The sequence below is a fragment of the Loxodonta africana genome, chromosome 10, assembly GCF_030014295.1.
Source record: "Loxodonta africana isolate mLoxAfr1 chromosome 10, mLoxAfr1.hap2, whole genome shotgun sequence".
NCBI classification, from domain to species: domain Eukaryota; kingdom Metazoa; phylum Chordata; class Mammalia; order Proboscidea; family Elephantidae; genus Loxodonta; species Loxodonta africana.
The window spans coordinates 101,724,532-101,737,771 of NC_087351.1; the positions used below are offsets into that span (position 1 = coordinate 101,724,532).

Consider the following 13,240-nt stretch of genomic DNA (forward strand, 5'->3'; position numbering starts at 1 on the left):
TTCCCTTCCGACTCCAGCTTATGGCAACCCCATGTGTTTCAGAGTAAAACTGCACTCCAGAGGGTTTTCAAAATCCGCCAAAGACTCTCCTAGCCTCTCCTGAAAAAGTCTTGTGAAACTCAGAATGAATGAAATGCAGAGAATTTCAACAGCTCTGAGAAGCTGTTGCTGTAATCAACTGCCACATTTCCCTAAGGGGATTAATTTTTTTTTCCATTTTTAAATGTCACTTCCCATAGTTCAAACAGGTTTAGAAACAAGTTAACACACACTAAGTTAACTAAACTGGATAAAAGTATATCAACCTTTTTAATTTTTAATGTACTATAAAATATCTCAGACATTCAACAAAGATGATGACTAAAAAAGCAAACACCCACATACTCACACACCCTGCTAAAAAAATAAAATACTACCAAACAAGTGAAGCCCCTGGGTATAGCTTTATAATGGTACTATTGTATAACCCTTGTCATTGTCATTATAGATGTGAAATGGTATTCACTTAAGGAAGAATTGTAGAGACTTTTTTTCCAATTTAAATTTGAGCAGTGACAAAGCTTATGCCAAACTGACACGCTGTAATTCTGAGTTTGCTTGGTGGGAGAATAGCCGGAGATACTAACATACCATTATTTCTTGGTATAAATCACATGCGTGCGATACATACACAAACTAAAAACAGGTGTTGGCCGCCTCAGACTGTTTCTGAACAGTCATTTGGTAAGATTAGGCCTGGGGCTTGAGCCTTCTGTTTACGTGCTACAGAGCAGCGCTTCTCAGCTTTAAGAGGACATGTTTGCTACACAAACTAACACCCTAATTCCGACTGCTGTTAAATGTTGAAAATTGCGGATTGTCTCTCCAAGGGCAAGAAATTTTCTACAAACCAGGCCTCTTCCCTCTCAAAGCATCCTATTCTGCTTAAAAAAAAAAAAAAAAAAGGCTCATAATATGCCCACAGTTGTAGGAAGCTGCTTTGTTCTCAGAGACTTATAACCACAAACAAGAGATGGCAACTTTTTTGGCCTTCGTAATGAACAGAGAAGCAAAGCAATACCTGTGTGTTCAGTTCGACCTGTATTCACTGAGCACATTCCAGGTCTGGTACTCTGGGTACAAAAGCAAATAAATTATAGCTCCTTAAGAAGCTGACTCTCTAGGAGTTTAGGCAGACCTGGTGTTGCATAAGGAAGAAAGAAAGGGGCGCGGGGGGGTGGGGGAAGGAGCCAAAATAGGAAAAACAGGTGAAAGGAGCAAAAAAGATGGAATAAGCATAACTAAGCAGGGACCGTCACTGAGGCCCACTCTCCTGGTTTACTTTCTAATTGGGCTTCTCCAGCTGTTTCTTCCCAAGGCTCCCCCTCCTCTAGTTAACCCTGAGCGGTCTCTAGGCCCTCTTTTTCTCCCCTGGGCAGCCTCATCCCCTGTCCCAGCTTTGATTACTGACCTAGGCTGATGATTCCCAAATCTCTTCCCTCCAGCCTGAATCTCTCACCTGAGTTACAGACCAGCATACCCATCTGTCTGCTCAATGTCACCAATTAGCATCTCAAAACTCAGTATTCCAAAACTGAACTCCCCACACGCCTCTCCTTGCACCCCTCAAACCTGCTCCACCTCTTATGTCTCCTCTCTCAGTTACAGTCCCCACCATCTCCTGGAAACCTGAGTATCTACCTGGACCCTTTGCTAGCTCTTTCCATCAACGCTTACTAGCTAAGTTTTTGTTATCGGTTAAATTGTGTCCCCAAAAAGGATATGTTGAAGTCTTAGCCCCCCGTGCCTGTGAATGTGACCTTATTTAGAAACAGGGTCTCTACTGGAACAGTGGTTAAAGTGGTTGGCTGCTAATCGAAAGGTTAGCAGTTTGAAAACGACCGGTGGCTCTAAGGGAGAAAGATGTGGCAGTCTGCTTCTGTAGAGATTTACAGCCTTGGAAACCCTATGAGTCAGAACTGACTTGACGGCAGTGGTGGTGGATAAATGTAATTAGTTAACATGAAGCCATACTGGAGTAGGGTGGGCCATAATCCAATATAACTGGTATCCTTATAAGAAGAAAAGGGAGACAGGGAGACACCAATGGAAGACGACCACGTGAGGATGGAAGCAGAGATCCGAGTCATGCCACCACAAGCCAAGAAATGCCTGGGGCTATGAGTAGGGGGAAAAGGCAAGGAAGGATCTTCATCTCAAGGTTTGGAGGGAGCATGGCCCTGCCAATACCTCGATTTTGGGTTTCTGCCCTCCAAAACTGTGGGAAAATAAATTTCTGTCATTTTAGGCTACTCAGTTTGCAGTACTTCACTACAGCAGTCCTGGGAAACTGAGACTGTCCTGAATCTCTCCAGACTTTACCCACTTCTTCCTACCCCCATCCAAATCTAGGTGGTCACCACCTACACCAAAACCACCCCTTCCTAATCATTCTCCAGAGGGATGTTTCTTTGCAAAACAGTAACACACCATCACTTAAAAACCTTTTTCTGGTGTCCTCACTTGTTGTTGTTGTTGTTAGGTGCCGTCGAGTCGGTTCCGACTCATAGCGACCCTATGCACAACAGAACGCAACACTTCCCGGTCCTGCGCCATCCTTAAAATCGTTGATATGCTTGAGCCCGTTGTTGCAGCCACTGTGTCAATCCACCTCGTTGAGGGTCTTCCTCTTTTCCGCTGACCCTATACTTTGCCAAGCATGATGTCCTTCTCCAGGGACTGATCTCTCCTTCAGGGAAAGTCCAAATCCTTTAACAAAAGCCCCACCTTCTAAGTCCCAACCTCTCGGCTTTCCCACTCCTCACTTCAGCCTCCAGGCAGATCAGCTGCTTTTGCCTCAGAGCCACTACTCGTGCAGTTCCTTTGGTTGGAACAGTCTTTTCCAGCCCCCAGAAGACTCCCCTGCCCAATTCTTCAGGTCCCAGCTCAGACACCACGTGTTCTGAGAATCTTTCTCTTTGCTGACCCCCCCTATAGCTCATAGCATCCTGTACTTGCTCTACGATAGCATGCATCATGCCTGTTTTCGTGTTGCTAGCAACACTAGGGTGAACTCCTAGTGTGTGCCTAGGGTGAACTTATAGGTCTTCAATGTTGAATAATCAAGATACAGGATAGTCACCAAGGACAAAGTTTATCTACTCCTGACTTTTTATGAAGTACATCAGCAGGATTTCCAGTTAGGAATATAATTTGGGCATTCAAGTAGAATAACCAGTTTCTCCATTTTACTGCTACCCTAGAACTAGGGGGCTAAAGGCAAGGAGAATCCTAGGTTTAATTATAGCCTTTTTCTTCAAGGCCTTAACTGGAATCAGCCATGAATACTGTGGTCCTATAAACAGTCATCTAAATGAAACCAAACAGTAAACATTTACCCTAGACTAAGGATGAGAAGGTAAGGGGGGACAGGAAAGCTAGATTAATATAAACAGAACAACCAGAATGGAAATAATGAGAATGCTCACACACTGTGAAAGAAGTAACCAATACCACTGAACAATATAGAAATTGTTAAATGAGAACCTAATTTGCCGTGTAAGCTTTCACCAAAAACACAGTAGTTTAAAAAAAAAAAAAGACATTATCTCGATACACGAGGCCCCCACAACTCTCTTACTGACAAAATTTTGAGGTTTTCCAGGGCGAACCTATGACTACGGGAATAGACTAGTTACTAGAGCTTATGGCTATGCAGACACATTAAATGACACAACCAGTTTAAGGGTGTGACATCACCGTTGTCCCCAAGGCTCAGACGAGGGAATTGGGGCTCAAACGGGTCAAATAATTTGTCCAAAGTCATGCAACTAGTTGGTGAGAAAACCAGATTCAAAATCCAGGCAGTATGTCTCTAGAATCTTGGCCCTGCCTGTGGTAAAAAGTCAATGAATATTTGCTGAGTGAATGTAAGTCAGTGAACTGTACAAGAGCAGGATGACCCATTTGGGATTGTATTAGAAAAGAAAAAGTTGGATAATCCAACATGCATTCGTATCTGATCATGGATTACATTTGGGGGGGAACAAATCTGCATTTTCAAAAGCTCAAAGAAAGAAAAAACAGTTGTCTTCCAGCAGATTCTCAGTCATGGTAACCCCATGTGCTTCACAGTAGAACTAGGCTCCAGAGGGTTTTCAGTGGCTGTGGTTTTTTTGGAAGTAGGTTATCTGGCCTTTTTTCCAAAAACTCGGGCACTGCTATTTCACATCAGGGGCACCCTCAAGGCAAGACATCTCACTCTGTAGGTATTCCTTCCTCACGGGGAGGGGGCTTGTAGGCTCAACTCATATCATGACCAGGGACATGTTTTAGTATCCTGTGGGCTAGAACACACAGACAGCATGCATGAAAGTGGTGAGAAGTAAGGAACAAAGTCAGGCCAGAGACACTGGACCTCCTTTGCTGCTTACCTCCCGCAACTCCAGTCTTTGGGCCACAGCCTCCAGGCTCTCCTGGCCAGTGCTCTCCACCGACAGCGTGAATTCCACAAACTCGTTGTTGAGCAGCTGGATCCGGGCAACCAGGCAGCTCTTGCTGGAGACGGTGTAGCGCCGGGTGCGTTTCAGTTTCAATCCAAATGGCAGTGGCATCTTCTTCTTCCTTCAAGAGTCTAGGGACAAGGAGGGAAAAGCACCCCCGCCAATCCAGCGGAGGTGATGCAGAGAGGAAGCAATCCTGTCCTGACGGGATGAGTCTGTCCGGTCTTGGGCTGCTCACCCAGCAGCCGCTGCTGCCATTAAAAAGCAATCGAGTCTCCAAAGGCCAGGTGAAGGGAGCATCCACTCCAGCGCTGAAGAAAAAGGGACGCTGGTTACATGGGCAATCTGGCAGCTCTGGGCTTGGCTTTTAAAAATACAAATCAACGAGACTGTGTCCTGAGAATAAGCTTTCCTTCTCCTCCGGAAAAAGAAGACACTGAATAGGATCTTGGAGGCAGTGGGCAAGCTTACCACCAGAGCTGAGAGCTGGATTGTCAGACTCCACCCCTCCTCATCCTACAAACGGTGATTACAACCATTGTAATGAGATAATCCCGGGCACCAAGGCAACGCCAAGTTTAGGAGCGCTCATTAGTGGTTCTCTTCCTTTTTTGGATAAAGTTTTGCTTTTTCATAGATAACACTTACTGGTCTTCCCCCCTCAACACTCCAAATATCAGGGTTCTTTATTTATTTATTTTGGTCCTTAAGGGAGATAACAAAAAAAAAAAAAAACACCACCCATTACCGTTGAGTCGATTCCGACTCATAGGGACCCTATAGGACAGAGCAGAAGTGCCCCATAGGGTTTCCAAGGAGCGCCTGGGAGATAAGCTGCTGACCTTTGGGCTGGCAGCCGTAGCTCTTAACCAGTACACCACCAGGGCTGGTTCAAGTCCCAGGCCCAGCCCCGTTAGGCAGATTAATCCCGGGTCCAGATGGAAGGTATAATTCCTCCCTCACATATGGCAGCTGAGAGGTTCAAGCGAGGTGAACCAAGCCAAAGTGCCTAACGAGCATTTGTAGAACCCTTTCTGGTTTACAATATTTCCTTCATCAAATTGATTTATTTGTAAAATCATAAGACCCTACAAATACTGGTTATGGGATTACCACCAGCACCGTGGCAGTTCTGAAAAGCGTGGCCCCGGCTCCTCTCCAGGGTGGGGTTGCCCAGAGAGGCGCTGACGCTTCACCTAAGCAGGGCCGCGGCCCAGAGGACGACACAGACGAGGCCTTAAACGCCATCCTGGGGGAAGGAGCTGCGGACCGAGCTGAGCAACCCCGTGCAGTCGCGCTCGGGCTCGGGCTCCTCCCGCAGCCTCCCCCCGGAAGAGGAGGTGGCGTTGCCGGGCCAACGGGCAGCCTCGGGAGGCCCGGAACCCTCCTAACGCGGCCGCGTTTCCGGACGGACACACCCGGTTGGACCGACCCCCCTCTGCTCCCGGAGGGAACATATAAAGGGCCCCACGCGAGCCCTACTGGCGGTGGAGAGGTTGGTGGAGTCCAGATTCGGAGCCACGGAATCCCAAAACACGCGACTTGGAACATTTTTAACCACGTCTGCTGATGGTAACTCCTGTATTGAGGAGGCACACTGGGGGCGGGCGGCAGCTGGGGGCTTTTATGTCAACTGGACTTTTTCTTTTTTCTCCCTAAACGAGCGGACAAAATCCCATATAGTTCCAGAATCCGGTGACGGCTTCCGCCCTTCCTTGCTGAAGGCTGCCCCGAGGAACAGCTGTTTAGTTCAGGGATGGGCTGAGCCAGGATTCGATCCCGGGTCCCTCACCCCAAGTCCTGTACTCCGCGCTCTCCTGGCTGGGTCTCAGCCAGAGGTGATGGGCGTCAGGGCTGGAGAGCAGGGTTTAGCTATTACGCTATACTTTGCCAAACTTCACATTTTGAAATTCCATTCCAGAAATGTATATCGTGGGATTTGTGAGAATTCAAAGACGACTCCTAAATCGTTGCTGCCCTTACAGAGTTTACAAGGATGCCGTTATTACCCAGCTGTGTCTCTAATAAAGACCCCCACCGAGGTTTTCTCTTTGCTTTTGTGTGTTCTGTTGTGTGCGTGTGTTTTGTTTTGGTTGTTGGTGGTTTTTCTTTGGTTTTGTTTCCTGGTTATCTCCAAAGAGCCAGAAAAAGAAAATAAAAGTTAAAAACAAGGGATAGAGGAGGAAGGCCACCGGAAAAATGGAACCATAAAAGGACTGTGTTAATTTAACAGCATTTGCTGAGTGCTTTCTGTAGGTAAAAGCACTATTCTAAGGAGGGAAATAGAAAATAACTATTATGAAAAGATACAGCCTCCACCTTCGTTAGTTTTCAACATGCTTTGTTGTTTCAGGGATACAAACTAAATAGATGAAGCAAAATGAAAGAAAAAAACAAATCAAATAACAACCTTAAATAATAAGCTTTCAACTAGAAAAGTGCCTGATAAGCCAGCAGTATTTGCTTAAGCTTAAAAAGATTATGTGTACTTAACATATCATAGACGCTAAATACCCTTTCATGAGATGAGGTTGTAATCTCAATTTTTATTTACAAATTATGGTAACTGGAAACAGGGCAGATTGAGTAATAGAGATGAAAAAGTAAGATATATCTATAGAGGAAAGATAAATATTTGTATGAAGGGATGTTCAAACACGGTAGTCTCTTCACTGTGAAGACAGAACCAAGCCTTGAAGGCAGTAAATGCTACACTATGTACCTTATGAACTTGAGCTCTTATTAAGCAAACTCAGGAGTAAAACTTTCAATTGTCCCTGAGATTTGAAATGTTTTACAGTATCAGGTTTAAGAAAAAGCTAATGTTTACTGAATTTTTTTTTCTTTTGGTAGATGTTATGTCATTGGAAAACTTAGGGTATGTGTCTATCAGTTTCATTTTTCCCCCATGATGTATTCAAGAGAATGGCATGATTTTTGCTTCTATGAGTCGGAATCGACTCGACGGCACTGGGTTCTGTATAAAACCCACTGTGTTAAAATCATCTTTCCCCTCATACAATATTTACAACATTATCAATGATTTACTGATCTTACTTTTCAGTTATATACAGTATTTGCTACCAAATGATGTCACAAAGTTTTGAATGTTTGAAGATAATGAAATTGAGAAGTAGAAATTAAAGTGCTTTTTTGGTCTATTTCAAGTGTAAAATAACGTGCAATAATTAAAAGGCATTTGGGTGTGGAATTATAAGTTATATAACTACTAAACTACACAGATAATTCATAAATATTAACTTTGAAGGAAAATACTAGGAGATACTTTGTTTTTTTTATGTAGAAAGAAAACAGATATATATTAAGTTCTGCTTTAGTACAAGCTTTCAAAAGGTAGTCTGAGCTATTTTGTGAGTTCGTTTTAATTTTTGCCCTCCACGACCTGTTCCAAAAGCTTCTCAAATACACTTTAATCCTGAATCCTGTAGACTTTTTCCTCTTGTTGCTAAGGTCCTCATCACAGGTCATTTTGCCAATATTGCTTTAAAATAAAATAATAAAGGGAGAGAGTATGTGGCATTTCTAGAGTAAGATCTAAATCTGTAGCATTAAACCAAATCTATGTTTCTCCTGGGAAAAAACATAATTGTGCGAAGATAAGAATAAAATACCCTAAAAACAAAACAGATCATTCTTTTCAGAGTAAAACTACTGACACGTCCTAAGCTTAAGAAATAAAATTCTGTCAGCAACTATTAAGCGTACCGCGGTTGTCACCTGGAGCACACGAGTTTCTGTTTTTGTTTTTAAAGCATTTGCGAGCAGACGCTATTACGATAAGGCTTTCTCAGGAAAGAGGAAAATAGGACGAGCTTGCCAATAGCGGCCAGTCTAATCAGGATTTGCAGAAATCACAAGTCGGAATTTGCAGACCCGAGAATTCTTTTTCCAGAGTAAACACTCTTTACTCGAAAACAAAAGTCGTCACCCACACAGTCCTTCCCTGCGCCCCCTCTCGCCCAAGTTACCCGGCAAACTTCACGTTTACATATTCCGAGAGACGCAAATACGCCTAAAACAGTCGGAACCCTGGTCCAGGAGCAAGCTGCAACAATCATTTGAGGGGCTCAGGACAGAAGTGCAAGCCGCCCTCTGTAAGCTACCCAAGTCTATCAGGCGGAGCCTGGGCAGGGCAGACTTCTCTCTTTGTTGCGCGCCTGCCATCGGGTAACCGCGACCCATCCTCCTGGACGCAAGGCTGTGACGCGCTCCGGGGTCCCCGCGCGCGGACGCACCCCAGCGCCCGGCACGCGCGCCTCCCGGCCGGGGCCCCGCGCCTCACCTGCTCCGGCTCCCGCATCCTCGGGGCCGCGCGCTCCTCAGCGGCCCGCCTCCCGGGGCCCCGCCGCGCCGCCGCCGCAGCCGCGCCCGCACTCCAGCCCGCGACGCGCCGCGCTCATGGGGCCCGCGCGCCTCACTTCCTGTCTCCCGAACCGCGGCCCGCAGACCATCCCCTGGGCACAGTCGGCCGGCGGCCACGGCGAGGGAGCGGCCCGGATCGGGGAGCCGCCGGCCGGAGCGCCTCACAAAGAAGCCCGCCGGGGGCGGCAGGAAGGCGGACGCACGGCCGGACACGGGACGCGCGGCCGGAGCAGCGGAGCGGCCGGCGGGCGTCCCTCCCCCTGGCCCCGCGGCGGATCCGGGCGGCGGCGGCCCGTGACCTCAGAGAGTTGGAATGCGGGCGGCGGGGCGCGGGCGCGGCGCGGGGGAGGCGCGGACAGCTGCGCCCGGCCGCCGGGGAGGGGGCGCGCCACGGCTTTTTATAAATCCTATGACCACTTATTTTAAGAGTTTCCAAATTAAGCGGGGCTTTTAATAAAATGAGGGGAGGGGGATATTACTTGAATTCCAGGTAAAGGGTTCTGGCCCTGTATTATCATTACCAAAAACCCGCTGCCATGGAGTTGTGACTTACAGCGACCCATAGGGTTTCAAAGACTGTAATCTTTTCGAAGTATATTGCCACATCTTTCTCCCGCAGAGCTGCTAGTGGCTTCCAACGACCCACCTTTTGGTTAACAGCCTAGTACTTTAACCACTGCCACTAGAGCTCCTGTGTGTTATTACTAGGTGCTTTGTAAAATGCAATTATACCTGGAGTTATTCATTTGCTCTTGTATATTCCTAGAGACAATTCAAATACTGTATTTCTTCTTTTCATAGTTACTTCTAAGGCTATATCCCCAAAAATTAGACATCGAACAATGCTGGGTCACAATGTCTAACCTCCAAGACACTCTTCACCACCAAGTAAAGATCGCTATTCCTAAAATAGCCTGTAAAACCAAAAACCAAACCTGTTGCCGTCCAGTCAATTGCGATTCACAGCGACCCTCTAGGACCCTCTACGTAGACCAAGAGCCAGTGGTTAGAACAGAACAAGGGGATACCGCATGGTTTAAAATCAGGAAAGGTGTGCAAGAGGGTTGTATCCTTTCACCATACTTATTCAATCTATATGCTGAGCAAATAATAAAGAAACTGGACTACATATAGAAGAATGCGACGTCAGGATTGGAGGAAGAACATTAACAACTTTACATGCGCAGGTGACACAAGCTTGTTTGCTTAAACCAAAGAAGACTTGAAGCACGCACTGATCAAAATCAAAGACTACAGCCTTTAGTATGGATTACATCTCAACATAAAGAGAACAAGTCCTCACAACTGGGCCAATAAGCAACATCATGGTAAATGGAGAAAGTATTGGAAGTTGTCAAAGATGTCGTTTTACTTGGATCTCATGGAAGCAGCAGTCAAGAAATCAAACAATGTATTACATTGAGCAAATCTGCTGCAAAAGACTTCTTTAAAGTGTTAAAAAGCAAAGATGTCACCTTGAGGCCTAAGGTGTACCTGACCCAAGCCATGGTATTTTCAGTCACCTCATATGCATGCAAGAGGTGGACAGTGAATAAGGAAGACCAAAGAATTGGAGCCTTTCAATTAACAATGTTGTCGAAGAACATTGAATATACCATGGACTGCCAGAAGGACAAACAAATCTGTCTTGGAAAAGTACAGCCAGTATGTTCCTCAGAATCAAGGATGGCTAGACTTTGTCTTATGATTTTGGACACGTTATCAGGAGAGACCAGTCCCTGAAGAAGGACATCATGCTTGGTAAAGTAGAGGGTCAGCGAAAAAGAGGAAGACCCTCAACAAGATGGATTGACACAGTGGCTGCAACAATGGGCTCAAACACATCAACGATTCTGAGGATGGTGTGGGGTTGGGTGGTTTTTCGTTTTGTTTTGCATGGGGTCCGCTATGAGATGGAACTGACTCGACAACACCTAACAACAAGAGCTGCCCCATAGGGTTTCCAAGGAAGCCAACTGCCACATCTTTCTCCTGAGTAACAGCTGGTAGGTTTAAATCTCTGACTTGCCTGTTAACAGTTGAGCGCTTAACCACTGCACCACCAAAGCTCCATCAAATAACCTGTAGGTCCCCAACAGAGAACCTTTCCTGAGTGTCATTAAAAACAGGCATTATACATGCCATATGTTTTTTTTTTATGTATATGCAATACAGAGTAGAGCTGATACGGGTGGAAACGCTAGGCTCAAATTGAAGGGTTCAAATCCCCGCTCCAACACTTACTAACTGGGTGAACTTGTGCAAATTTCTTAACCTCTCTGTACCCGCTTCCTTTCATGTAAAACAGGGATAATAATAATCACTATCCAATAAACCCAATACCAAACCCAGTGCCATCGAGTAGATTCCGACTCCTAGCAACCCTATAGGACAGAGTAGAACTGCCCTATAGAGTTTCCTCCTGGTGGATTCAAACTACCGACCCTTTGGTTAGCAGCTGTAGCACTTACCAGTATGCCACCAGCGTTTCCCACTATCCAATAACTTGTGTTAAATATGTGTGAAACTTTTCACTTAACTCCAGGCCCTCGTAGTGATGTTTATTATTATACTTTTATTGCATTGTATTATCATTAATGTATTGCAACACTTAAGCTAAGGAGTAAAGCTGTGTGACCTTAACACCATCACAATGGGGTGTTTGATCTTTCCTTAGCATATGGTTTGAGTGACTAGAGCAGAAAAGCTTTTAGTATGTGCAAATTTTAGTTTCAATGATTTTTAAATTCTTTTGTTTTTATGTCTCATTTCACTTAAATCTCATTTTCTTCAACAATTAACACTTATTGAATACGTACTACCCATAAGAGGTGGCTCCTACCAATGAGGAACTTTGGGCCTAATGGGTGATAAACACCCGCATACCCCTACATCTAGAAGGCCTAACTGGTGAGCCCTATGATCAGTGTACAGGTGTTATTGGAGAACAACGCTGGGCAAGATTCAGCTGGGCTCATGTAGCTAAAGGCAAGCAAGATAACATGCTCCTAACCCACCACCCTGACGACGCACTGTGGTGGCTTGCATGTTGGTCTGATGCTAGAAGCTTTGCCACCAGTACTTCAAATATCAGCAGGATCACCCACAGTGAACAAGTGTCAATGAATCATCCAGACTCAGGCCGACTAGGAAGAAAGGCCTGGCAATCTAATTTGAAAATCAGCCAATGAAAACCCTATGGATCACAACAGATTATTGTCCAATATAGTGCTAGAAGACAAGCCCCCTAGGTTGGAAGGCATTAAAAAAACAGTAGCTACAACAATGGACTCTAGCATACCAAAGATCATGAAGATGGTGTAGGACCAGCAACATTTTCTGTTCTGTTGCACATGGGGTTGTTATGAGTCGGAGCTGACTCAACTTGATGGCAATGGCAACTAACAACAACAAAATACTTCTAATAGAAAAAATAGGTTGATTCTATTTGTAATTGACATTTCATCTGAACATTTTGAGGGGGTCAATTTGTGCATGAGGGAAGAAAAGAGATGAAAATGGACTCCTAGGCTGGAAATAATGAAATTATGTGTGACTCCTCTTTTGCTTATCTCCAGCCTGTCCTCAAGTCTTGGATATTTCTTCCTTTGCAAGGTCTGATGGATTCTTTCCTCTGTTCCCTCTGGTATATTCTAATCCAAGCTCTCATTATTTTGCATCTGGATTATTGCAACAAGCTACTCTCTGCTGTCCTTACATCTGGTTTCTCTGTTCCCTCTTCTCTCTATATTAACACCAGGCTTACTTCTCCCTTGGCTTTTCACTCCCAGCGGATCCCCCGAAGGCTAAGCCCTTCGGCCTGACCTTCAGGACCTTCCTAAACTAGCCTTGTCTCTCTGACCACCTTTCTTCCTCTCTCCTCCCCAGCATGTACTCTCTGCCCGCATTAAGCTGTTTCCCCCAGTGGCATGTCCTGCCCCCCGCCCATTTGTCTAAGCCTTCCGCTTCTCTCCAAGGCTCAGTTCAAGGCTCTCTGCTTCCAAGACAACATTCTAGCCACACCATTCCACAGTGATCCCCACACTTGGCAAGAACTTTAAAAATGGTTTCATGGAGGCTTCTTTTATATCTCCTGGAATTCCTAGGACAGCACTGGGCAGAGAGTAGATACTAAATAAAAACTTGTTAATTGAATCGGGAAGAAAATAAAAGAATTTTAAAAATAGAAAATGAACATAAAACCCAAGTGAGGCTAGACAACGGAGTTGAGCATCCTCCCTCAGAGTCAACAGTTGTCATTTGCTGACCAAGTACTTAAGCTCTGTTTTCCCCCAACCCCGTTAATTTGGCAGCAGAATCCATATGACAAGTCACTTGAACAACTCTTTGAAAGTGTCAGAGATGAAATTATTATT

General features: G+C 45.3%; 1 protein-coding gene and 1 long non-coding RNA gene across 2 annotated transcripts in view; one reads left to right on the forward strand and one right to left on the reverse strand.

The window, feature by feature from the left end:
* The window catches only part of PTPN21 (protein tyrosine phosphatase non-receptor type 21), a 78,493-nt gene extending 72,709 nt beyond the window's left edge, over positions 1-5,784 (reverse strand). The window contains exons 1-2 of the mRNA XM_003408808.4: positions 5,678-5,784; positions 4,413-4,792 (exon numbers count right to left, since the gene is read on the reverse strand). Coding sequence (XP_003408856.1) covers positions 4,413-4,592 — 180 coding nt within the window. The 5' untranslated portion in view covers positions 4,593-4,792; positions 5,678-5,784. The remainder of the gene's footprint in view (positions 1-4,412; positions 4,793-5,677) is intronic.
* LOC111750176 (uncharacterized) lies at positions 5,215-8,560 on the forward strand. The gene is made up of 2 exons (XR_002785348.2): positions 5,215-6,053; positions 6,403-8,560. It is a non-coding gene; the product is annotated as an uncharacterized LOC111750176 (long non-coding RNA).
* Positions 8,561-13,240: the final 4,680 nt, after the last annotated feature.